General features: G+C 37.6%; 1 protein-coding gene across 3 annotated transcripts in view; it reads right to left on the bottom strand.

The window, feature by feature from the left end:
• Positions 1-21,041, bottom strand: part of Miga (mitoguardin) — a 215,327-nt gene extending 194,286 nt beyond the window's left edge. For 2 of the 3 annotated variants that reach the window (XM_090396518.1, XM_090396521.1), the window contains exon 1: positions 20,859-21,041. In XM_090396518.1, the coding sequence (XP_090252644.1) occupies positions 20,859-20,903 (45 nt within the window). In that variant the 5' untranslated portion in view covers positions 20,904-21,041. Of the gene's footprint in view, positions 1-20,333; positions 20,421-20,858 lie in introns of those variants that run through there. The other variant, XM_090396520.1, reaches the window with a different exon arrangement.
• Positions 21,042-24,835: the final 3,794 nt, after the last annotated feature.

Below are 24,835 nucleotides of genomic sequence, written 5' to 3'. Positions count from 1 at the left end.
GTTCAAAGATGAATGAACAAAGTAATATCAGGACTTGGGAGTGTTGGTTATGAAGAACATTTGAAGGAATGTGGATTACAGAGGTTGGTGGATAGGAGGAAAAGAGGTGATATGATAGAAACCCTTTTTAAATAACGAAACCTGGTGCGATCATAATTAAAAGAAACACGTATTATTATTATTATTATTATTATTATTCAGGCCTCCATAGAGTCAAAAGACTCATCGTGGGAGGTCCTTCCTAAGAAACACAAAGTCTATCATACCACTCCTTAAACTCATTGACCGTTCTCGCTCTCACCACTCCATCAGGCAATGCATTCCACGGTTCAACCACCCTCCACGCAAAGAAACCACCCCTCACTCTCTTGCTTACAGTTTCCTTTCGTAACTTCCAGGGATGGCCTCTTGTCATCACTCCTTCCTGCTGTTCAACCAATCAAAAGAACTCCCCAGTGTCAACCCTGTAACCACCTCTCAATAGTTTAAAAGTCTCAATCATATCACTTCTTCTTCTATCCACCAAACTCTGCAGTCCACATTCCCACAGCCGATCCTCATAACTATCCTTGTACAGTCCTGAAACCATCTTTGTCATCCGTCTTTGTATCCTTACCACAGTTAATTTATCCCCTTCAAATCCTGGGGACCAAATCTGAGAACAATAGTCCAAGTGTGGTCTGATCAGAGACTTATACAACGGAATGATAACCCTCTTATCTCTGCAGGTCAGTGTCCTCATAATTGCAGCAATCCACTGTGTTACCTTCACCACCATTGAAGTATGTCCCCTAAACTTCAGGTTTCTATCAACCATCAACCCCATATCTCTTGTCTCCCCTACTTCCTCCAGTATAACTCCTCCCATAGAGTATGCAGCATCCCATCGATGTTTCCCAAACCTCAAGACCTTACATTTTGCTGCAGTAAACTGACACCCCCATTCATTTGCCCATCTATCTAGCTTATTCAAATCTTCTTGCAGGGCTACAACATCGGCACTATTACTAATAATCCTTCCCAGCTTTGCATCATCCACAAACAACTGAATATCCCCTTGCAATCCACTAAAAATGTCACTGATATAAAGTTTAAACAATATAGGTCCTAGTACTGAGCCCTGTGTGACCCCACTTGTAACCCTCTGCCTCATTGAAACTGCTCCACCATACACAACTCTCTGATACTATCAGACAGCCAATCCTGAATCCAGTTGACCAATCTGACATCCCGACCCATGTGATGCAATTTAAATATCAGCTAATCATGTGGCAGCCTGTCAAATGCCTTTGCCAAGTCTAAGAAAATTGCAGTATATGCCTTTCCCTCATCTAATGTTCTTGTAACTTTATTATAAAAGGCTAGCATACTGCTAAAACAAGAGCACCCTTTCACAAATCCATGTTGACTCTCACAGATAACATTACCCTCATCTGCCCAATGCTGTATATGGTCCTTCACTACTTTCTCCAAGATCTTAACAACTACTGATGACACACAAATTGGTCTATAATTAGACACTTCCAGTCTGTTACCGCCCTTATGCAATGGCACTATCTTACCTTCCTGGGCACCTTTGCCGAAGCCAGACTTTCATTGAAAAGCCAGGTTAAAGGCACTGTCAGTTCCCTAGCACATTCTCTCAAAACTCGTGGCAAAATACCATCCAGTCCCAAAGCTTTACTGACATCCAGAGTACTCAGTATCTGAAACACACTCTCCTCCTGTACCTCTAAACCTCGAACCAGCCCTATCCCTCATTCTTCCACAGTCATTTCTCCTCCTACTGGCCACATAGCTAAAAATTCCCTAGGATTTTCTTTGGATCTTAGGGCCAATCTCCTCTCATATTCCAGTTTCGCTTTCCTTAGCACACTAGTCACTCTTCTGGCCTATGTCTTATATTCTTCATGCATCTTCTCTTCACCTGTCTCCTTATATCTCTTCCATAGCCTCTTTTTCGCATGGAATTCCTGTTTAATATTGTTTGTCATCCACTTTACTCCAAATTGTGTCCTCTTCTTCACTCGTGGTATACAACTTACCATTGCTGCTAACAAATATTCTTTCACAATTTCCCACGCACTAATGATATCCCAGCCTTCCAATTCCTCCCTCCATGAAACTTCCCAAAGTTGATGTCTAAGACTATTATAATCACCTGCATTATAATTCCACATAAGTTCCCGTCTCTTTGATACTCTTGCATGTCTATTCATTTTCCAAGTCAAAACCATATGGTCACTCTCTCCAACCAGTTGGAGAGATGTCAACCCAGTTATTATCAACTCTTCTGATGCTATAACCAAATCCAAAACTCTTGAACCTCTTGTTCCCTCTGTTACATGTTGCCTAAGACATTTGTCCCTCAAGAATTCTAGAAATTCCATTCCCCTATTGCTACATGCATCTTCCTCTCTCCAATTTATACTAATGTAGTTAAAATCTCCCATAACAATCATTCTTCTTGCACTTGCCAAACTTAGCTGTCTAAACATCTCCTGGTCCCCATCCTCTGTGCTCCTGGGTCTGTAGCAACACCCCACTAAACATCCTGTCTTGCATACCTCTACCTCACACCATACGCTCTCAAAATCATTTGTCTCACTTCATTCTAAAGCCTCCACTCTTAGAGGACATAGGTCATCACTTATCATAAGCAGTACCCCACCACCACGCTTTCCCCTCCTATCCTGACAAAAAATGCTTTACCTAGCAACTTCTATTCCTGTTATTATATCCCCTTCTGTCACCTACATCTCAGTGATCCCAATAATTTTTGGCCAGGCTGATGCTATCTGTGCCACCAATTCCTCTCCTTTATTCCGGATACTCCTGGCATTAGTATAAAGCATATAAATGCCACTGTTTCTATACCCAGCATTATCCCTTCTAGACTCCACTGGGCTCAGTGTTACCTGACAGTCTCCCTTCTCCTAAGTATCCATTCCCACAAGAGGCCACCGCTGCTATCATCCTCCCTGGGACACACACTGACTCGTCAGAGCAGCAATCTCTCCAGATGCCTACATCCTTCCTTGTTCAAATGTAAGCGGTCTCTCGCATACAATTCCTCTCTTTCCTCAAACGCACTCCAAGCATCTACATATACCAGTCCTCTCTTGTCACACTCGCTATTATGCCATTCAATATCACTGCTCTTCTGCTCAGCTCATCATTATCATACCTAGGCAACAGGCACACTATTTTCCCTCTCTCTGTCTTCTTCCGTACAGCCTCAAGCAAAAATCTCATATCTCTCGCTGCCCGACTTACATTACCGCTCAAGTCATTTGTTCCTACCATCACAATCATCTCATCCACCCTTTCATCTCTCTTAATTGCCATAGCCACCCTTTCTATTGTTCCTCCTGGCAAACACTCCTCACGCATCCTATCTTGAACACCACGGATCATTGAGTCGCCATACATTATACCTCTTACCATTCCCTCTCTCCTATTATTTCCATTCTCTCCTCTTCTTTCATTCCCATAGGTCTCTCCTATTTCCTCTCCTCTACTGCTATTCTCTCGTCTAGCATTCCCATACCTCTCTCTCCTACTGTTTCCATTCTCTCCTCTTCTAGCACTTCCATATCCCTCTCTCATTCCGTCTCTCCTACTGTTTCCATCCTCTCGTCTTCTAGCATTCCCATACCTCTCTCTCATTCCCTCTCTCCTACTGTTTCCATCCTCAAGTCTTCTAGCATTCCCATACATCTCTCTCATTCCCTCTCTCCCACTGTTTCCATTTTCTCCACTTCTATATCCCTCTCTCATTCCGTCTCTCCTACTGTTTCCATCCTCTCATCTTCTAGCATTCCCATACCTCTCTCTCATTCCATCTCTCCTACCGTTTCCATTCTCTCCTCTTCTAGCACCCCCATACCTCTCACTCATACTTCCAAAATTCTCTCTATCCCCTACTCTGAATCGCCTTGCATTTATCTCTTCCATCCTCCTAATCTTATCTTTCATACTTCTGCTCTCATTCACAAGACATTCCACCTCCTCTGTCAGCTCATCTATCTCCCTCTGCAGGTCAGTCACTCTTAATCTAAATTCACTCTCCCAAACAAAACAGTCTCTCACACCTTCCACACTATCAACTATTATTTTCTCATTCAGATATATATTTTTTTCATTTTCTCCTATCACACTACTTGTCTTCCTACATTCATTCCCCGTTCCTGGAGCAACAAGGTCGGATAACGATATTTCTAATGCACTTATTTCCTCTAACTGCCTGCACTTTGCGCACATACGCTCTCTGCTCTCTTTCACAAGCCACATATCCAATTCCTGAGACACATACATGCCACAAATTTAACCACATTGAAATTTATTCAATTGTAAATATTTCATCCTAAGTATCTTAAGACATCATCAGTACAGTAGTTTAAATGTTATTCCTATTATTTAAAACAATAATAGGAATAACATACAGTTAGGGCGCATGATTACAATAGAATCTCATTAAGCGTGTGTAACGTGTTACAGAAGTAAAAAAATAAATAAATAAATAAAATAAATTATTTAACACAATTTTGTATGACAATTTCCAATACTTCAGGAACAGTAAGAACGTTGTTACGGTTTAAGTTTTTTTTTTTACTTCTGACACATTACGCATGCTTAATGAGATTCTATTGTAATCATGCGCCCTAACTGTATGTTATTCCTATTATTATTTTAAACTACTGTACTGATGATGTCCTAAGATACTTAGGATGAAATATTTCATCATCATCATCATAAAATTCCTGCCTTGTACCCTCAAGGGGTGTACAGGATATGACAGTAACACATGAAAAGATTACATCATTACTAACTTCCTATCTACAATTTTCCTCCAAATCAGTCTGTTACTTGTCAACACTCCAACATTATCAGATCTTTTATTTCTATCGTCTAAGGCACTTTGTACCGTATCAGTCCACCTATACCTTGGTCTTCCTCTGGATCTTTTTCCTGCCAACCTGACAGAGAACACTTGTTTTGCTAATCTTTCCTCTTCCATTCTATTTAAGTGACCATACCACCTGAGATTAGCTCTGCTAACGCATTCCTGGATGCTGACAATGTCAAGTTCTTTCCTAATATCCTCATTTTTAATATGATATTGCCATTGATGCCATCTGTTCACGCCTCTAATCTTTCTCAGGACTCTCATATCTGCAGTCTCTAGTCTTTGGTCAAGTGTTTTACTTCTGACCCAGCTCTCAGATCAATAAGTTAAAACTGGTTTGAACACTGTCTTGTATATAGCTAATTTAGTGTTCCGACTAATTTCTCTCTTATTCCATATGAATTTATTCAACTGACTTCCCACCATACCAGCTTTGCTGATTCTGTTGTCAATTTCTATATTTCATTTATCATCTTCAGTAAAAATCGTGCCTAAGTAGCTGAAACGTTTTACTTGTTCCACAGTTTCTTCATTCAAAACACAGTTGACATTTTCAATGATTCTGCCTATTTTCATTGTCTTTGTCTTTTTATTGCTGACCTTCATACCATATCTATTACAACAGCTATTCAATTTAGTCAGGGAATCGTGCAGACTTGTAGCGGATTTATTTAGAAGTATAACATCACCCACATAAAGCAAAGAGCTGACATTAACATCTCCAATTTTGATATCAGGTTTAATACCACTTTCCTTCATAATGTGATCCATATAGATAATGAATAACAGAGGGGATAATGTACATCCTTGTCTCACACCAGATTTAACATTAAACTATCTTCCTGTACATCCGTCAATTCTAACTGCTGACTTACAACTCAAATAAAGACTAAGTATTGCTTGATATAATGCCCCATTGACACCATATAACACAGCGTATTGAATAGCTTCTCTCTTTGTACCTTGTCATATGCCTTTTCCAAATCGACAAAACTTAAATACAGATCTTTGTTATATTCCCATGCTTTCTCCACTATTTGTCGTAAAGTGAAGATCTGATCATGACAGCCTCTATTTGGCCTGAATCCAGCTTGTTCTTCACCAAGCTTTTCTTCCACAATTCTTTTCAACCGTTTCTCAAGTATACTTGCATAGATCTTGCCAGGAACATCAGTAGGGAAATACCTCTGTAATTCTCACATTCAGTTTTATTTCCCTTTTTATATATGGGTACTATTACAGCTCTACTCCAATCATCTTGAATTCGTCCCTCTGTCCAGGCTTTCTGAACTATGCAGTGCAGCCACTGTAAGAATTTTATACCACCATACTTCAGTATTTCTGGTTGAATATCATCTACTCCTGCTGCCGTTCCACATTTCAAGCCTTTGATCGCTTTTTCTACTTCAAGTATGGATATGTATTCCTGACTGCATGCCTGGTCAGTGTTTTTTATCACTGTGCTGTCATCACTGCTTGTTTCATTTAGCAGTTTTTCAAAGTAATTACTCCATACTTGAAGGATATCTTTTGCTCCTGTTTTCATGTCACCTTTATCATCTCTAACTCCTTTTACAGCACTCTTTCCTCCATTCCTAAGCTTCTTCAACAACCTCCAGAATATTTTGCCACCTTCTTGATATTTATTTTCTATATTCTTGCCAAAGTCCTCCCATGACTTTTGTTTAGCTAGTTTTACACACTGTTTAGCTTTCTCACAATTGTCTCTGTATTCTGTAAGAGTAAAAGCTGACTTATTTGCCAGGAACTTTTGATATGCTTTCTTCTTTTCCTTCACTGCCTCTTTAACTTCCTGTGTCCACCAGGGAGTTCTAATTTTTTTATCCTTGCACACAACCTCACCACATGCCTCTCTGGTAGAATCAATCAATGTTTTCTTCAGAGTTTGCCACTGAATCTCCAAGGTTTGATTCCTGTTCTCAAACTCTTTCGTTTTCTTTTCAATAATTTTTGTGTATTTTATTCTACAGTTCACATCTGAGAGCTGCTCAACTTTTATTCGCTTTAAAACTTTCTTACATGTTATTCTTTTCAATATGAAATTCAATTTTATCCTGCTCAAGACTAAATAGTGATCACTTCGAATTTCAAATCCTCTGTACACTCTGGTGTCCTACACGAGGGAGAAAACATCACTATCAACAATAACATAGTCAATGAGACTTTTCTTATTCCTAGCCTCTTCTCTCCATGTGAATTTGTGCACATTTTTATGTTGGAACATGGTGTTAGTAATAACCAGTCCATGTCCTGAGCTGAAATCCAACAGATATTTGCCATTATTATTAGCTTTGCTCTTTTCTCCAAATTTTCCCAAAATATTTTTGTATGTCTCACAATCATTTCCTACTCTGCTATTTAGATCCCCAACAAGGACCAACTTTTCCTTTTTCATTGTGTCAGTTGCTTTTTCTAAAGAGTCAAAAAATTCCTCCACTTCTACCTTAGTAGAACCTTCTGTGGGACCATAGGCACAAATAAGTCTCATTGTCCAGTTCTCCATTCTCATATTTGCCCACATTACTCTACTTGAGACTGACTGCCATTCAAGAAGATTAGCCTCGTATTTTGTGTTGAATACTATGGCTACTCCTTCCTTTCCTTGATTGTCATTGCCTGAATATGACATTTTGTATTTATTGCTCAGAAAGATCTCACCAGTTTTGGTCTTTTTTGTTTCTGTCACCTCTATTATGTCGATCTGGTACTTATCTAATTCCTCAGCTAGCTCCATTTCTTTGCCATTCAGGCTTCTTACGTTGATAGTACCGATCTTTAACTCTGGTGATGTTGAGTTGGGGTTTGTTTTCAGATTTGTTCCAGTAGCTGACTTTTCGCTGTTCGCCCTGGTTCCCTGGCGAAAACAACGGGGGCCTTGTTTAACCGGGCGACGCCCCAGCCGGCATGAAATTTTGACATGTTGTACCATCATTTTTTATTTTGGTTTAACCAATAAGAATACAATTTGGTCGGCTAAATCCCAAATTGCCAGCCCATCCTCGTTCGTTCAGTATCAAAGTAGATACCCAACAGGGTGCACCACGAGAAGGTGAGGATTGGACATTAGGTCAGAAGCCCTGGTCGGTTCTCCACATTCCTTTAAAGGCTATGTGGAGGTCTCCTCTCAGTTATACAGCTTTGACCCTTAAGCACCCCGATGAAATATTTAGAATTTTATAATTTTCACTGTGGTTAATACATGTGTTTCTTTTAATTATGATAGAAACCTTCAAGTTAGTTAAGGGAGTTTATCAGATTAATTCAGACAGAATTAATAGAAAGATGGAAAGAATAAGGGGCCATCCTTAGAAGTTATATAAAGATGTGGTAAAGAAGGGTGCGAGGAGTAGATTTTTTGCATAGAGATTTATTGGTGAGTGGAATGCAATGCATTGTGAATGGAGATAGTGTAAATAACTTCAAAGCTTATAATGATAGACATGCTACTGGTTGAATGTGCCTTCCATGATGAGTCTGTTAATTCCATGGAGGTTACCAAAATAATAATAATAATAATAATGAGAGCAAATATTTGGATCGATTTGAAACCACATAACTGTGTGATTTCAAAATGTTATTTTGTAAGGATCAAATGTAGAACACTTAATTCTCATAAATATGGTTGTTAATTCTGGTTCAGTGAGGAGACCACTAGGTGCAACTTCTATCTAGGTCTCTATGATACACAAGAGATAGAAACCAGTTAGCATGTTTCTTACATAGCTGGTGTTGCAGGCTTTAAGGTAAACAATGCAGTGTTCTCTCCAGAAATTTTTATCAGCCAGGTGGAATGAAGCATTAGCCGGGCGTACAAAAATTTTGAATGAGTTAAGAAAGACCCTTTTTATAACAAATTAAAATAGTAATTTTATTAGAAATTACTTCAAACAAGGATAATATTTTATATATCCTAGTAATTATAGCAAAAAAGACTAGGATTTTTCTTATTTTCTCATTAAGTAATGAAAAACCTTGTAATGCTCACAGCTTAAAATTCTGTACATTAATTCTTCTCTTCTTAGAAGCCCAGTTGTCAGCAACTTTTTCGTAATTAAAATCTGTGGATCTGGTCCCTCCAGTGAAATCAGCTTCAGATTATTTAGAGTGTTCTGACTGATGTGATTCCTTATACAAGTTTTTAACCTTTTTAATGCAGAGAAACCCCTTTCACATTTAGCTGTGCTTACAGGTATGGCTAGTCCAACAGCAGCTAGTTTTGCTAAATTTGGAAAAAACTCTTTGAGCTCAGATGTTGTTGCTAATATCAGCAGTATTTGTCTTGGATCTAGATTTTTGAATGACTGTCCATTAATCATTTTTGATGCAACTGCCCATTCTAGTTTAGTACTTTCATAGTTTAAAACTGTAGGACTTTCATTTATAGAATAATAATCAAAAAGAATCTCAGAAGCCTCACGTTGATCATGACTTTCTGCATTGAAAAGTCTTGAAAAGCAGGAAATGATTGGCATATCTGGAAATCTTGCTTGTAGGTGTTTAATAACTGTGCCTATGTATTTATCATATATTGTAGTCTTAAACGTAATAACATTAGAATCTGAATAATCAATGTGAAGATCTGACCACTCACCTGAAAGATGCTGATGAAGATTTTGAAAATGACTGCCAGGAGTGTCTTTCAATTCCATGATGGATAGTTTTCTGGCTTCTAAGACTGGCTCTATTTCAGTTAAGTCAACATCTTGACTTTGCCATGATCTTGACAAGTTAGATAAATGCGGTAACACATCTGAAAGCATCATTAGTGAAGCTATGAAATTGTATGTTCTGATTTATTTACTTAAACCTTCATCTGTGATATCATTTCGTTCGGTGGCCTCTCTTTCCAATGCAGCTATAACACTCACCATGCATTCTCTTAGAGATTGTATTGCAGAATCATGAGAAAGCCATCTACTGTCAATAGCCACTTTAAATTTAATCTGAGGACTGTTCAGTATATTTTGGATTTGGGTTAAACCAGTCATCCTGAGTGAGGAATTTTGGAAGAAGAAAAACAATTGCCTTAAGATATCATTAAACATGACTAAATAAGGCACTTCAGCAGCCGCTTGGGCACTAGAAAGAGCCAGTCGGTGGTTTACACAATGACAGTTGACCACGAGTCCATCTGTTTAATCTTTGAGCAGTTTTGCAACTCCCTTTTGCTTTCCAATCATGACAGCTGCTCCATCAGATCCTTGGCCCACCAGATTACAAGTTTTTAAGCCTAGACTGTCAAGGGTTTCAATTACTTTGTTAGTTATAGTCTCAGCTTTGCCATCAATGCTATTGCAAGTTGATACAAAACTAACCCTGACCTCTTTTCTAAGTTGACAAACATATTTAATGTACACAATCAGCTGTTTTAAAACTGAGATGGATGTAGTTTCTTCACATAAAACACTGAAATAATCTGCAGAATGTATATTTTTCAGTCTTTCAGATCTAATTTCTGATGCTAAAATATCAATCGACTCTTGCATTATTCTTTGAGGTATAATGTGCATTTTTACCAACGTTAAGATGTTCTAAGTAGTAACAGTCCATAGCCTTGCAATGCTCAAGCAATTTTTCAAATAATGTGGTAACTCATTTTTTGCTAACCAATACATAGATCTTAAAGCTCCCAGAAAAGCATCTCTCTGCAAGTTATACAAAATTGAAATTGATTTTTCAATTTGCCTTATTCCAGTTTTCAATTATATCTGAACAAGAATCAGTGTGTAACTTGCTTTGTTCATGGTCAACCAAGCTTTCTTTTCAAAGTCTTGTGCATGGCATAGTTACCCAAGTCACTTCCTTGTTTGTGGGTCATCTCTTTCTGTATTTCATACATGTGGAACACATCATTCCATTATCTTTCACCACTAACCAATGGAATTTTTTAAACCGCTCACTGTTAATACCCGATAAGTGATGTTTAGATACATGTTTTACATTTGAAAGAGACTCTGCAGAAATCGATGATTCTGTTGTTGGTTTGGTGTCTTCGCTACTATGCTAGGTTTCATCTTTCTTAAAATAAGTTAAGAGTGTGGTTTTCTGACTTGACTTTTTACTCATTATGGAGTAATTTAATAAATACAAAATATCATTGTTATTAAATTAATCAGAACAAATCACTGAATTGTGCACTAACAGTAATACCCGAGACACATAATGCACGTTATGTCGCAATTTTACTATAAGTATACTTATAAGTATTAATTACTAGGAATGGGAATTGGTATCACTCGAGACTGATGTCATAGTCATCGAGAATTTCGAGAATTCCCCGAGATCACAACTATATTTGATGCGCAGGCCTATCACAAAATAAAATATTAAATACTTGACTCACAATCTTCGGACAAAAACCACTATTAAGAAAAATAAATATAGATTTTTAACATTGATTTTTGCCTTTGATTCGAATTCGCTCAATTTAATTTCACAATTAATTTCTTTCAAGCATCAAAATGATGTCTCTTTCGTAAAAGAACTTCTTTGCAACCGATACTATTGTATTAGAGATCCCAATTTTTGTCTTCTTTCGCATACGGATTGGTGTGCATCAAAGTGAATATCTGAAGCTCTCGAGATTGGCATTGCAAGCCAATCTCGAGAGCTTCAGATTGAAGCTCTCGAGAAATTGAGCTGGTCTCACGAGTATCGAGACTCTCCAGTTCGATTTCTCATCACTATTAATTAAAAAATGTCTTAAATTATTTTTCCATTCTTGCTCATTATTTAGCCATGTCAATTCACAACATTAATTAGCTGGGTGGTCAGTAAAACCAGCCAGGCAGTTTGCCCATCCAAAAGGTCCTGGGGAGAACATAGCAATGTAAGGAAGATAATTCCAAAGAACAGATTAATTAATGAAATGGAAGAGGAGAATGGGAAGTTTGGGCACAAAATTTAAAGCTACTGTTTTCACTGACAGCTGCTTGTGTTTTTACAAGTTTAGAGTAATATGAAATGGCACAAAGCAGAGTGTCTATGAAAAGGACATAAACAAGCATATAAAAAAAAAAAGGTATAAAGCAAATGGAGAATGCATGATTTTGCTAACTCTAGGTTAGGTGTTTTTGTGTCCAAAAGAGGCGATATGATTGTGGTGTCATTATGTTGACCTTTTTTTTTTTATTATTTTTGTAGTACTTGGCATTAGCATTCCTAGCACTCTGGAGGGTGAGTTTATGTCTGAAGGCAGATGTTAAAATACACTGGCTTCGCTGACTTTAAGAAGTCAGGTTTAGCTTTTAAGATAGTGCACTGAATTGTTTTTACAATACCAAAGGAAAATAATTTATTGAACTCACTAATTTTTCACTGGGTTTCCAACCAGCATTCTCAGAGTGCAAAATCAAATGTGGAGAACAATAGCATTCAATTAGATAGTTGTAATAACAATTCAGTTTATAACTGAAAGAACTAATTTCCTAATAAAGCACCCTCTAAGACCTAGATCAAAATAAAATTAATTTTAGAAATACAATTTTCTTAATACAGACCAGTTTACAATAAAACTTATATTAAAACCTACCAATTTTGCCAGCAAACTGTCTGGCTTTTTCAAAGCGTTTACGGAGATATGAAAACTAGTAAATGCAAATTGAAAGGAACATAAAAAAATGTTGTAAACCAACTAGTAGCTATGATTACACGTTTCGCGTGACAGAAAGGACTTATTGTTCTTATTCATTATCACGCATGCGTGTTTGTTGTAGACGTGTAATGTGATTACTGGCTAGCTGTAGTTCAGATTGATTGAGAGAGAGGATCAAGTTTTTCCACGAACTGTTTAGAATTACACCCCGATTTCTGTTGAGGTTTCCACCAGTTATTGACACTATTGTGGCTTCCTTAAATAAACGATGCCTGTAGTCATCATCGAGATATGGCATGGAGCTGTTTTGCCAATCTATCGTGTAGTTAGACGTACAGAAATGATGTGCTAAGCCGGAAGAGATGCTTCTGTTGTGGTTTACATCACCAACATTCTTTTTGTCTAATTTCTAAACTTCGTGAAGTTTGTCTGATGTAGGCAAGACCACAGGAACAGGGAATGTAATATACTCCTGAATATTTGTAGAACGGCACTTTATCTTTTGGGGATCCTAAAACTTGTCTGATGTTGGTGGTTGGTTTGAAGACCACTCTGATGTTATGGGCTCTTAGTATTCTTGCTATTTGATAAGAAATTGACTTGATGAAAGGTATCACTACAGTAGAAATGTGCTGACAGTGGGATTCTTCTTGTCTAGGGTTGTCATTGTACAGATATTTTTTGATGATGTTTTGAGGATATCCATTTTGTGATAATGTGTTGGCTATTAGTGAGGGTTATTACTGAGCATTATCCACATGTTGAAACATAGAGCCAAAAAGTTTATATCAGAAGAGGAGGATACACAGACTGAACTCTCACTAATAGCCAACACATTATCACAAAATGGATATCCTCAAAACATCATCAAAAAATATCTATACAATGACAACCCCAGACAAGAAGAATCCCACTGTCAGCACATTTCTACTGTAGTGATACCTTTCATCAAGTCAACTTCTTATCAAATAGCAAGAATACTAAGAGCCCATAACATCAGAGTGGTCTTCAAACCAACCACCAACATCACACAAGTTTTAGGATCCCCAAAAGATAAAGTGCCGTTCTACAAATATCCAGGAGTATATTACATTTCCTGTTCCTGTGGTCATGCCTACATTGGACAAACTTCACGGAGTTTAGAAATTAGACAAAAATAACATGTTGGTGATGTAAACCACAGCAGAAGCATCTCTTCCAGCTTAGCACATCATTTCTGTAAGTCTAACCACATGATAGATTGGCAAAACAGCTCCATACCATATCTCAATGACGACTACAGGCATCGTTTATTTAAGGAAGCCACAATAGTGTCAATAACAGGCAGAAACCTCAACAGAAATCGGGGTGTAATTCTATACAGTTCGTGAAAAAACTTGATCCTCTCTCTCTCTCTCTCAATCAATCTGAACTACAGCTAGCCAGTAATCACATTACACGTCTACAACAAACACGCATGCGTGATAATGAATAAGAACAATAAGTCCTCTTTGTCACGCGAAACGTGTAATCATAGCTACTAGTTGGTTTACAACATTTTTTATGTTCCTTTCAATTTGCATTTACTAGTTTTCATATCTCCGTAAATGCCTTGAAAAAGACAGACAGTTTGCTAGTGAAACTGGTAGGTTTTAATATAAGTTTTATTGTAAACGGGTCTGTATTAATAAAATTGTATTTCTATTAAAAAACGACCAAATGACCAAATATGTATAATTAAAAATTAATTTTATTTTGATCTAGGTCTTTGATTTAATTCAGAAAAGGTAAGGTACATGTGACCTTTGCATGACAGTCTCCCAGATTTTTGGCAAATTAATACAGCTGTATTTGTTGAGGTTCAGGGAGTGCTTCCTAACTGATGCCAAATCTGAAGTCTCTCAGAACTATAGCAATTCTATGCAGCAAAATTGTCATCTTCCATTTAATCCTGTGTGAAGCAATGTCCAGAGCATGTGTAAGTCCTGACATGCTATATTCGTAGATGTAGTTTTTATGTTGATGAGGAGGTTGTGGAGAGGGTTCAGAGGAGAGTGACTAAGTTGGTGAGTGATGTAAAAAATGCTCCCTACATTGATAGATTGAGAGCTTGTGGATTGCAGAAGTTGGTTGATAGGTAAAGAAGAGAGGATATGATAGAAACATTTAAATTACTAAAAGATTTTTATAAGATTGATGCAGGGGGAAATATTTCAGCTGTGTGATAGTGATGGAAGAACACGAGGTCATTCCTGGAAATTAAGGAAAAGTGTAGTTAACAAGGGTGTGAGAACTAGATTTTTTGTCTGGAGGATGGTGAATAAGTGGAATGCACTGTCTGACTAAGTTGCAAGTTCTTCATCTGTAAATGAATTCAAGAAGAGGCATGATAGATATTGTTTTGATAGTTTGGGTCTCCCACGATGAGTCTACTGACTCCATGGAGATACCGTAATAATAATAATATGTTCTTCAATGTAGATCTATCAGTCTGTCCAAAGTAAGCTAAATACGAGGAACTTTATACACACTGCAAAATGTGCAGGAGGATGAAGCTGATCCTTAGGAAAACAGATGACGGTTCCTAATGGGATATGTGGTTTGCAAGTGGTATGATGATTATAATTGCAGAAAGCTATCTTTCTAATACACCTTGAATATAAAGGATGGAAATAGTTTTGTTGTGATCTCGTGCGTTCATTGTAGGAGTGATGGGGACATGCAGTATTTTATTTATTTTAACATCTGCCTTAAGAAACATAAAATCTACATCTGTGATCACCTATATGGCTAAACTAGAACTGGCAAAAAGACCTAGAAATTACTATAGGTCTGGTTTTAGACCAGGCAAATCCTGTACATCACAAATTCTCAACCTCACTCAATATACAGAAAATGGTTATGAGCAAAAACTATCCACTATGTAGCACTCTTTGTAGACCCAACTGCAGCATATGATACCATAAACCATCTCATACTCAGAAATAAAATATACGGAATAACTAGAGACTATCGCCTTGTCCTCCAGATCCAATCATTCTTGGAAAACAGATGCCTTTATGTGGACCTGGGGGGGGGGGGGGTAGGAAGAGCTGCTGGCATCCCCAAAAAAAGGCCTCCCCTAGGAAAGTGTGTTATCACCATTACTTTTCAACATCTACATCAATGATCTCCCCCATCTTTCCAGGCACTAGAAACTTTGTCTATGCTGATGACCTTGCCATAGCTACAGAATCAAAAAATTTTGAGTCCATTGAAACTACTTTATCACTTGCCTTAAATACTATAACCACATATTATAGCAGTAATCAATTAAAACCAAACCCTTCAAAAACTCAGACTGACTTTTTCCACCTTAACAATAAGGAAGCTAACAGGAAGATACAAATTTTTTGGGAAGGCTCTAATATAGAACATTCCTGGAACCCAATCTACCTTGATGTGACTCGATTGCACTCTTTCATATAAAACACACAGAAAAAAACAAAGGCAAAACTTAATGCAAGAAACAATATACTAAGAAAGCTTACTTCCTCCAAATGGGGTGTAGACCCAGCACACTGAGCTCATCTGTCTTGGCCCTTTGCTATCCTTCTGCTCAATATGCCTGCCCTGTATGGGCCAGATCCTGCCATATTGAAAAACTTGAAAGGTGCCGCTTAATTACAGGATGCCTGAAACCAACACCACTAAGAGACTGTATACTTTGACCGGTACTGCATAATTCGAAGATCTGTATTCTCAGCTGACAAAAAAAGCAGACGAATGATGAGTGCCACTCACTATTTGGCCAGACTACAGTGTCCCAAAGACCAAGAACGCTACATAACTTCTTAGCAACCATTGAACCACCTAAAAATCCTCCAGAGATAAGACTTCAACAATGTTTGTACTATATCCTGAGAATAATATTGGTATTCCAACAGCCAAACATCTTCCATGTAGTGCCCACATGTGGTTTTGCAAACAAAACCTCATCAAATGGGGTTACTTCACTGGACCAGATAATTGTGTGTGGGACAACATAGTCCATGGAACATCTTTCTTGGCCCTCTCTTCAATTTCCTTGCACAAAAGAGCAGTTAATTGCACAAGATTCTGGAATAATATATGACCATATTTATTGCATATAACTTATGTATAGTTTCTTTATCCTTCATATTTAACTCATTATTACCTGTATAATTTATTTACTAAATTTAAGCTGTTCTCATTTGTAATGTATCCTAATTTGTTGTAAAAAATGTTGTACCAATTACTTACTACTGTACCACTTGTGTTTGGATACGAAATAAATACTATAGCTCTGAGAGACTATTTTTAAAACCCAGCATTGGCAATGAAGCATTCCCACAACCTCACTTTAGTAAACATTCTCGGAGACTGTCATTCTAATAACATGTTTGACTTTTCTTCAGGAAGAATTTATCTGGCATCTAAAGAGTGCCTTGTTACAACAGTTCCTTTCAGTTGAAATGCTTCTTCAATTATCTAATTGAGTGATACGTGTATACTCCATGCAATTTTGTGCTCTGAGAATGATGGTTGGAAATCCACTGAAATATTAGTAAGTTCAATAAATTAATTATTTTCCTCTGGTGTTGTTTATATCGTGAAGAACTGTTTCTGAATCAACATCTGAGCTCAATGATACATACAGCAGTGTATTGGTTGTGGATATTTTCATGGCCTTGCTGTTATTTCTTTGTGTTATGTGCTACATATTGTTTACTGGTTTTACACACACACACACACTTAGTGTTTAGTGACATGACCTCTGGTGACATCATGTCTCACACTTATCAGAAGTAGCTGAAGTATACTAACACCTTTGTCAATGTATGATTCACCAGAAGTGATGATGTTGATTGCTTTTCACCAAGGAATTTGTTTATGTCCAGAATGGTGGTCTGTTAATGTTTTTCCTGAAGGGGAGTGCAATTTCACAAAAAGAGTTTTTCATACTGTTTTGTTCATGTGTGCATTGTTTATACTGGTAGTTTGTTGATTTTAAGGGGTGGATGTGATTTTTGTTTGTTTTCCCATAATGTCTGTTTTTGTGAACAACTGGAGTTTATTAATTTACAATGAATTATTACTATTATTATTGGTTGACCTCCATGGAGTCAAAGGACTCATCATGGGAGGTCTATACTCTCTCATGCCAAAAGATCAAACTGTGCTTTGAATCCATGCACAGTTTTTGCACTCGCCACACTTTCAGGCAATGCATTCCACTCAACAATCACTCTCCATGCAAAGAACCTACTTCTCATTCCCTCGTTATACAGTTCCATGAATGGCCTCTAGTTCTTCCCTTGTCACCCTCTTCTCTATAAAATATCATTTCCACATTAATCTGGTAACAATCTCTCACCAACTTACATATCTCCTCTTCTTCTATTCACAAGGTTCTGTAAGTTACATTCCCTCAATCTTCTCATATCTGACATTCCATAGATCTGATACTAACTTAGTAAACCTTCTCTGGATCATCTACAATACATCCCCCTGAAAACCAGGTGACCAAATCTGTGCCATATGTGATCTGATCATGGGAACATGTATCTTATACAGGGAAACAATTACCACTTTGCCTCTATGTCAATGTCCTCCTCATTAATTGCCATATTCCATTAGGATGTTCTTACAATTTTTGCAATGTGACCCTTAAATTTCAAGTCTCTGTCACCCATTACTCATCCCAAATCTCTCTTCTCTTCCAAAATTTCTTCATCAAATGTATACTCTGCATCCCAACCTGGCCTACCAAATTTCAAGACCTTGCACTTTGCAACATTAAACTGATAACTCCAATCATTTGCCCATTCACATAGTCTATTCAGGTCCTCCTGCAAGGCCACAATGTCAAACAGAAATCGTCATGCTGCAAAATACAGGGTTCTCAGTTGGTCATCCCCTCAAGTACTAACTGGGTTCATGCTTGCTTAACTTCAGTGATCAGGCAAGAACTGGTGCTTTCAAACTGATTTGACAGCTGGCAGTTCCACTCCCCCCCAAGGGCTACAGGTTAGAGTTTACTTGTTACTTTAGTAGGTTAGTTTAGAGGTGTTTGTTTTTGTGCATGTTTCTCAGTGTCTTTTCAGTATTGGTGCAAATGTTCTAAATTCTCAGGTGATATGTTGGTTTTTTCAATGTCTAATATGTCAGGCTGTTTGTCAGATTTAGTGCTATGTCGATTTTAAGTTTTTTAGTATTATTTGATTTATTATTTTATGTTTTTTCCTTTTTTCTTATTTTCTTGGTCTTGAACTTTTTTTAGCATGTCAGTGTTTGCTCACTGTCCAGTCTTCTTCTTACGCGTTATTCCCACTTCCTGTGCAGGGTCCGCATGTTATTTAGATGCGACTTCTTGTTAGTACTACTCCCAACCGACCGGTCGCCTGGTCTACCACTGGGGGGGATATATTTTTGACTGTAGAGGCGTATGTTCACGGGGCCAGTTTGCCTGCTTGCGGGATGAAAAATGCCAGATAAACTGGCAGAAAAAACCCTACTGACCGCGCCCAAGACTGGCTAACTTGGCTATGCCTGAGGAAGATCCTCAAATTCCTCACGTTTAGAATGGGAATCGAACCTGGGACACTCCTTCCCCAAGCATATGGTTGCAAATCGCAAAGCCACTAGGTTGACCGCGCGGTCGTGTTTGCTCACTGTCCAGTAATAAGTTATATTAGCCAAAGCAGGTCTAGTAATCTGCAAAGAGGTCATGACTCCCAGTTAAGAAATATCTGCTTATATTTTTCGCTATTGAAAATATCGGCTCACACATTAACAGAAAGCAGAAATAATGTCTAATGTCAGTAGTGAATACATGCTAATGACACATTCTAAAAAACTGTTATATTACAGAATGAGATAACTATTTTTAGTTAGCGAGATATATCCCAAAATATACTTAAGATTTTTCCCTTTCATTTTTGATTAATGAAATCAGTGGTGCACTCAGGATTTAATCTTGGGTGGGGGTGGTGGGAGAGTTGAGTAGATGATTTGAGAATACACACTACGCATTGCATACGAGCTATGACTGAGCATCAGCAGTGATACCAATACATGATACCCGTGATCTCCTCTGGTTTGGCTCGTGCAAACGAAGTAGTGCCCAATACTACTTCATTCGCCTTGCGTTCACAGCGGCCAGGATTCCCAAGAGCTATAGGGTATTCCCACCTTATGTGACAGCTAATTCACAAGTAGCATAGAAATAGAAGAAACCACAAAACATAAATTTAAAAAAATGAATTTTAATTAGGAAAACATTTTTGAAAATTTTTGTAGTGTTTTTCGTTTTTCTTTTTTTTTTTGGAGGGGGGTTAGGGCCCCTTGGCCCCCTCCCTGGGTGCGCCAATGACTGGAATTTACATGTCGTAAAAGAAAAAAAAATACTAATTACGCTTTAGAATAAACTCCGGTAAAGTCATTTATTTACCATAACAAAAATTCATGCAAATGATGTAAGTATTATAAGTTAATGAATCGTTGCTTTTGAAAAAGGAATAGGAAGAAGGATATAATCTGAGGTGTTTATTATACTTTAATCAACTCTGTGGTATTAAGGATTACAAGGAATAAAAATGTAACTGACAGGTACTATTTTGTTCTATTGTTTTTATTAAACTTTTGTTTTGATGTTTTATGTGCACAGTGTTCAGCAATCTGCTTTGTGCACTGCTGTGAGTACGTTACTAGATGTGACCTCCACGGAGTCCAAGGACTCATTGCAGGACCATCTACATACCCATGCAAGCTACACTATTTAATCATAACTCACACTAAAACTCACACCTAAAAGAAAGGATAACTCACACTACATCACATAATCCGCTGCAGTAATGTCTTCACTGCATGCTTTCTAGCCAATTTTCAGAAAACATGCCGTTATGCGGTATGAGAAACCCGAGTATCTTTGGGAGAAAAAAGCATTGCTACCAGCGTATGATGTCAGCTAACCATACAATTGAAAAAGTTACTACAAAAATTCCCGTCACACGTCAAGAAATGAACTCAGTTCTTCTCTAATCGAAGGGCACCTTATCTCATCGTTCTTCCAACTGCGCTTCGAAAAACCAAGCGACTAGATATTGGTGGAGGGGAAATCAAATTATCGAGATTTGTGTTAAGGGGGTCCAATTCTTTAAAATCACGTGTTAAGCACGTTGTCTTAATTCAAACATACTCGTATTTCAAGGTTACCAGCGGATTAGCATAATTTAATTACACAAGAACAAATATCTGCACATTTACAAATATACATATAAAACTGCTAACTCCTTTTTACCCCTGTAGAGAGTAAACGAAGCCGAAGACTGAGAAGTAGTATATATTACTTACCTTTGCGAAAATATGTACTCGAAAATAATTAGAAATCATTTGCATGCAATTTGTAGCTTAAACACAAAAATTTTCGATAACGCCATTTCAGTATTATCACGTATGCATATCTTTCATAATTATTAAAAATAGTCATAACACGATGCACAAATAAAAGAAATTCACTCTAAAATCCAACTACGATTACCACGCATTACCGGCGAATTGATATTTTTTTTTTTTTATCAACAAAGCCAGATCTTTAACGCATGTGTTGCTAGTAGCGCCACTCTATATGAATTGTCGCTGTAATTTTAAATCAAAACCTCGGGACTCTTCCCCGTCGTACACGCATATGTACTATACAGTGTATATATATATATATATATATATATATATATATATATATATATATATATATATATATATATATATATATATATATATATATATATATATATATATATATATATATATATATATATATATATATATATATATATATATATACACACTGATCAGAGCTTCACCCACCTTTACAATGAGTTGCCCTGGTGTTGCACCATCTTTAGACTTAAACTTTGTTTCAGGCGCAAACTTAATGGTTTGCATACTTGGGATTAGGAGTTAAAATAACCAGTTTATAAAATAAGTTAGTTATCCTAATATACAATATCCCCAAGTTAAAAATTTTATTACATCTATATCTCCTCCAGAGATTTTTATTAAAAATAAAAACACCTTGTTGCAACTTCTATAGGTAAAGTTGATAAGGCTCCATATTACTGCAACCTTGGTATTTGATGACTGAGTTTTGCGATCATTTCATACGGTTGTGGATTTTCTCCTCGGTAGAACGTGTTAATCAAATATGAGAAACTTTTGTTTTGTAGTGTAGCTGCTAGATTAACTAGCAGATAAGTGTTTAATGTCATTAAATTGCGGATTATACTGTATTTAAGAACATCAGCAAACGTAAGTGGACTGTAATTGCAACGAGGGCGATTCGTTAGGCCTAACAGCCGTTAGAATCGCCATTGAATAGATTCTAATTAGAATAGATTTAACATATCTATTTCAGATCCATTTACTTGCGTTTATACGCAAACCGTCAATGATGAATGTGTTAGATTTGGACGCCCTCACAGATTTGCTGGATGAAGAGCCAGCGCTTATACTTGTAAATAAACTTCAAAGGAAATTTAAACTCAAATAGCAATCAAACATGATTGATCCTGATATCATTATAGACTCTCTAGATAAAGGACTGGCTTTCAGCTTCATAAAGAAACTCCTTAAGATGTTCGAGCTTGAATGGCCCGTCTTCCTGAATCTTTACCCTTTACCCGAGACTGATGAAGATCAAAATGAAGACGTTCCTCAAATGGAGGAAAAATTAAATCCAGTAATCTCTGACTCTACTCATTCAGATCAGGAGAGAGGCACGCGCGTAAAAAACGCAAACTCTCGCCTCGGAGTCAGCAAACGAAAATGGCATGGATGAAGATGCCCCCAACACAGATTCCTCTGCCTCCACTAATGGAAAGGTACCTCCAGTCATTCTTAAGGAAAAGCAGAGATGGACAGCCTTAAGAACCACCATGGCCAACGTGCAGATAAATTACTCCATTGCCAAGAACATAGAGGATGGCATCAAAATTCAGCCCACTACAGTGACTGACTATAGAAATTTAACCAAGGAGTTGGTTGTAAGAGGTATACAATACCATACCTTCACATTACCTCGGAGAAAAATTTTAAAGTGGTACTCAGCGGAGTATCTGAAGATATTGAAACAGCTGAAATAGCTGCTGACCTCAACATGCAAGGTCTGCCTCCCATAAAGATCAGTAGAATGTACAGATCTAATAAGACCCCTATGCCTCTGGTATTGGTGGAAATACACAATATCTATAAAGATATTTATAACTTGAAGACAATCTGTGGGCATAAGGTCTCACCGGAGCCACTTAGGAAGAGGGCCTTTTCTGGGCAGTGCCACAGATGTGAAAATTTGCGATGCCTAGAAGTTGTGCAAAGCTCAATACAGATGTTTAAAATGTGGTGAAACCCACCCCCACACATACCTGCTCTAAGCCCAAAACACTCTGGCTAAGTGTGCTAATTGTGATGGCCCCCACCCTTCAAATTACATATGGCGCATTTGCCACCCCAAAAACAGGCAAACTGAGTTAATCAGTCAATCTACCTCACTATCAGAAACGAGAGCCCCAGAAGCTCAAGTTCATCAGGCTCCTATTAGTTTGAACAAGATGATAGGCGTTCACCCACCATCAACCGAGCCGCCTAAGAAAATAAATCTTTAATACCAAATAAGAACATTTGCTGACATGGCTCGCCCCCAAAAAAAGTAATCCATGACCAGAATATGCCAAATCCACATTCAAATATAACAGCCATCATCACCTCTTCTCTTTTAAATATGTTACAGGATTTCAGTAACGCAAATCCATCACTAAGCACTACAAAACGTTTCTTGCAGCAAACACAGTTCATTTTATCTGCACTCTCCAATGCATAGGAAAAAATTTACCCCAGATTCTCTAATGATTATTTCATAGAATGCCAACGGCCTTAAAAATAAAATACTAGAAGTTCAGGAATTCAATGACAGATATAATCCGGATATATTATTAATTAATGAGACTCACCTAAGACCTGCTGACAATCCTAAATTCTAAGGATATCAACTCTACAGGAATGACAGACTGGATTACAGAGGTGGTGGCACAGCCATCCTCATCAAAATTCACATCAAACATCATGCTGTAGCCATTCCTACAACCACTAATTTCGAAGTCACAGGTATCATTGACATCACAAACTCTGTCGGAAATATAAAAATCTAGGCTACTTATAATCCACCATCAAACACATTGCTGACCACAGATCTGGATGCTATCCTCGTCGTTAAACTGCCGGTTATTATTGCCGGAGATTTTAACGCAAAACATCACGCCTGGAGCAGTAGATCTATAAATAGGAATGGCCGCATCCTCTTTAACTACACAAATTGCGCAACTGTGGCTCGCCTCTCAGTGCCAACTCACCACAGTCCTACTGGCTCATCCGACGTCTTGGATATAGCTATCCTTCAGAATGTCAACCTACAGTACTCCCTGGAATCATTGTATGAATTATCATCAGACCACAATCCCATTCTGCTCCAACTGGGTTATCAGAAGGGACTTCCCCTTTCGCCTCACACCTTCATTCCCTGGGAAAAACTATCCAAAATGATTCGAAACTACACTGATCCCATCTCTCATATTAATTCCAAGGAAGAAATTGATTCTGCAGTCAATAAAGTTACTGATAAAATCAACACAGCAATAGCATCTATCACTTCAAATTCAATTGCCTTCAAGCCTAAACGACTACCAGATGACATAATGAACTTAATCAGGGAAAAAAATAAAGCAAGAAAAAGATACCACGACACCAGAGCACTCCAAGACAAAAAAATATCTCAACAAAATGAACAGTGCAGTGAGAGATGCACTTAAAGTCCATAGAAACAAACTATGGGAAGACAAATTAGCCAACATATCACCTGGTGATCAATCCGTTTGGAAGTTCTTGAGCAACATCAAAAACAAATCTCTTCCTCCTCTCAAATCTAACCTGAACATTGTTTACACAGATGCAGAAGAAGCCGAAACTATAGCTAAAAATTTAGAAAAACAGTATAGCCCTTCATACAATAATCTAAATTTCAATGATATTTACAAAGTCCACCGTCACGTCACGCACGTGTTAAAACGGCCTCATACCTGTACCAGCCAACTCACACCTACTTCCCCAGCTGAAATTTATGACATTATAAAGAATTTAAAGAATAAAAAAGCTCAAGGGCCTGACGGTATATCCAACAAAGTTATTAAACTGCTACCCAGAAAGACCATTGTATATCTTACAACAATAATAGATGTCTTTTAACATTTACAAAGACATCTATAATTGTTGTAATATATACG

This window comes from Typopeltis vanoorti, chromosome 8, assembly GCF_054136105.1.
Source record: "Typopeltis vanoorti isolate ZY-2024b chromosome 8, IOZ_Tvanoo_1.0, whole genome shotgun sequence".
NCBI lineage: Eukaryota > Metazoa > Arthropoda > Arachnida > Uropygi > Thelyphonidae > Typopeltis > Typopeltis vanoorti.
This window is presented reverse-complemented; position numbering and strand designations above follow the sequence as displayed.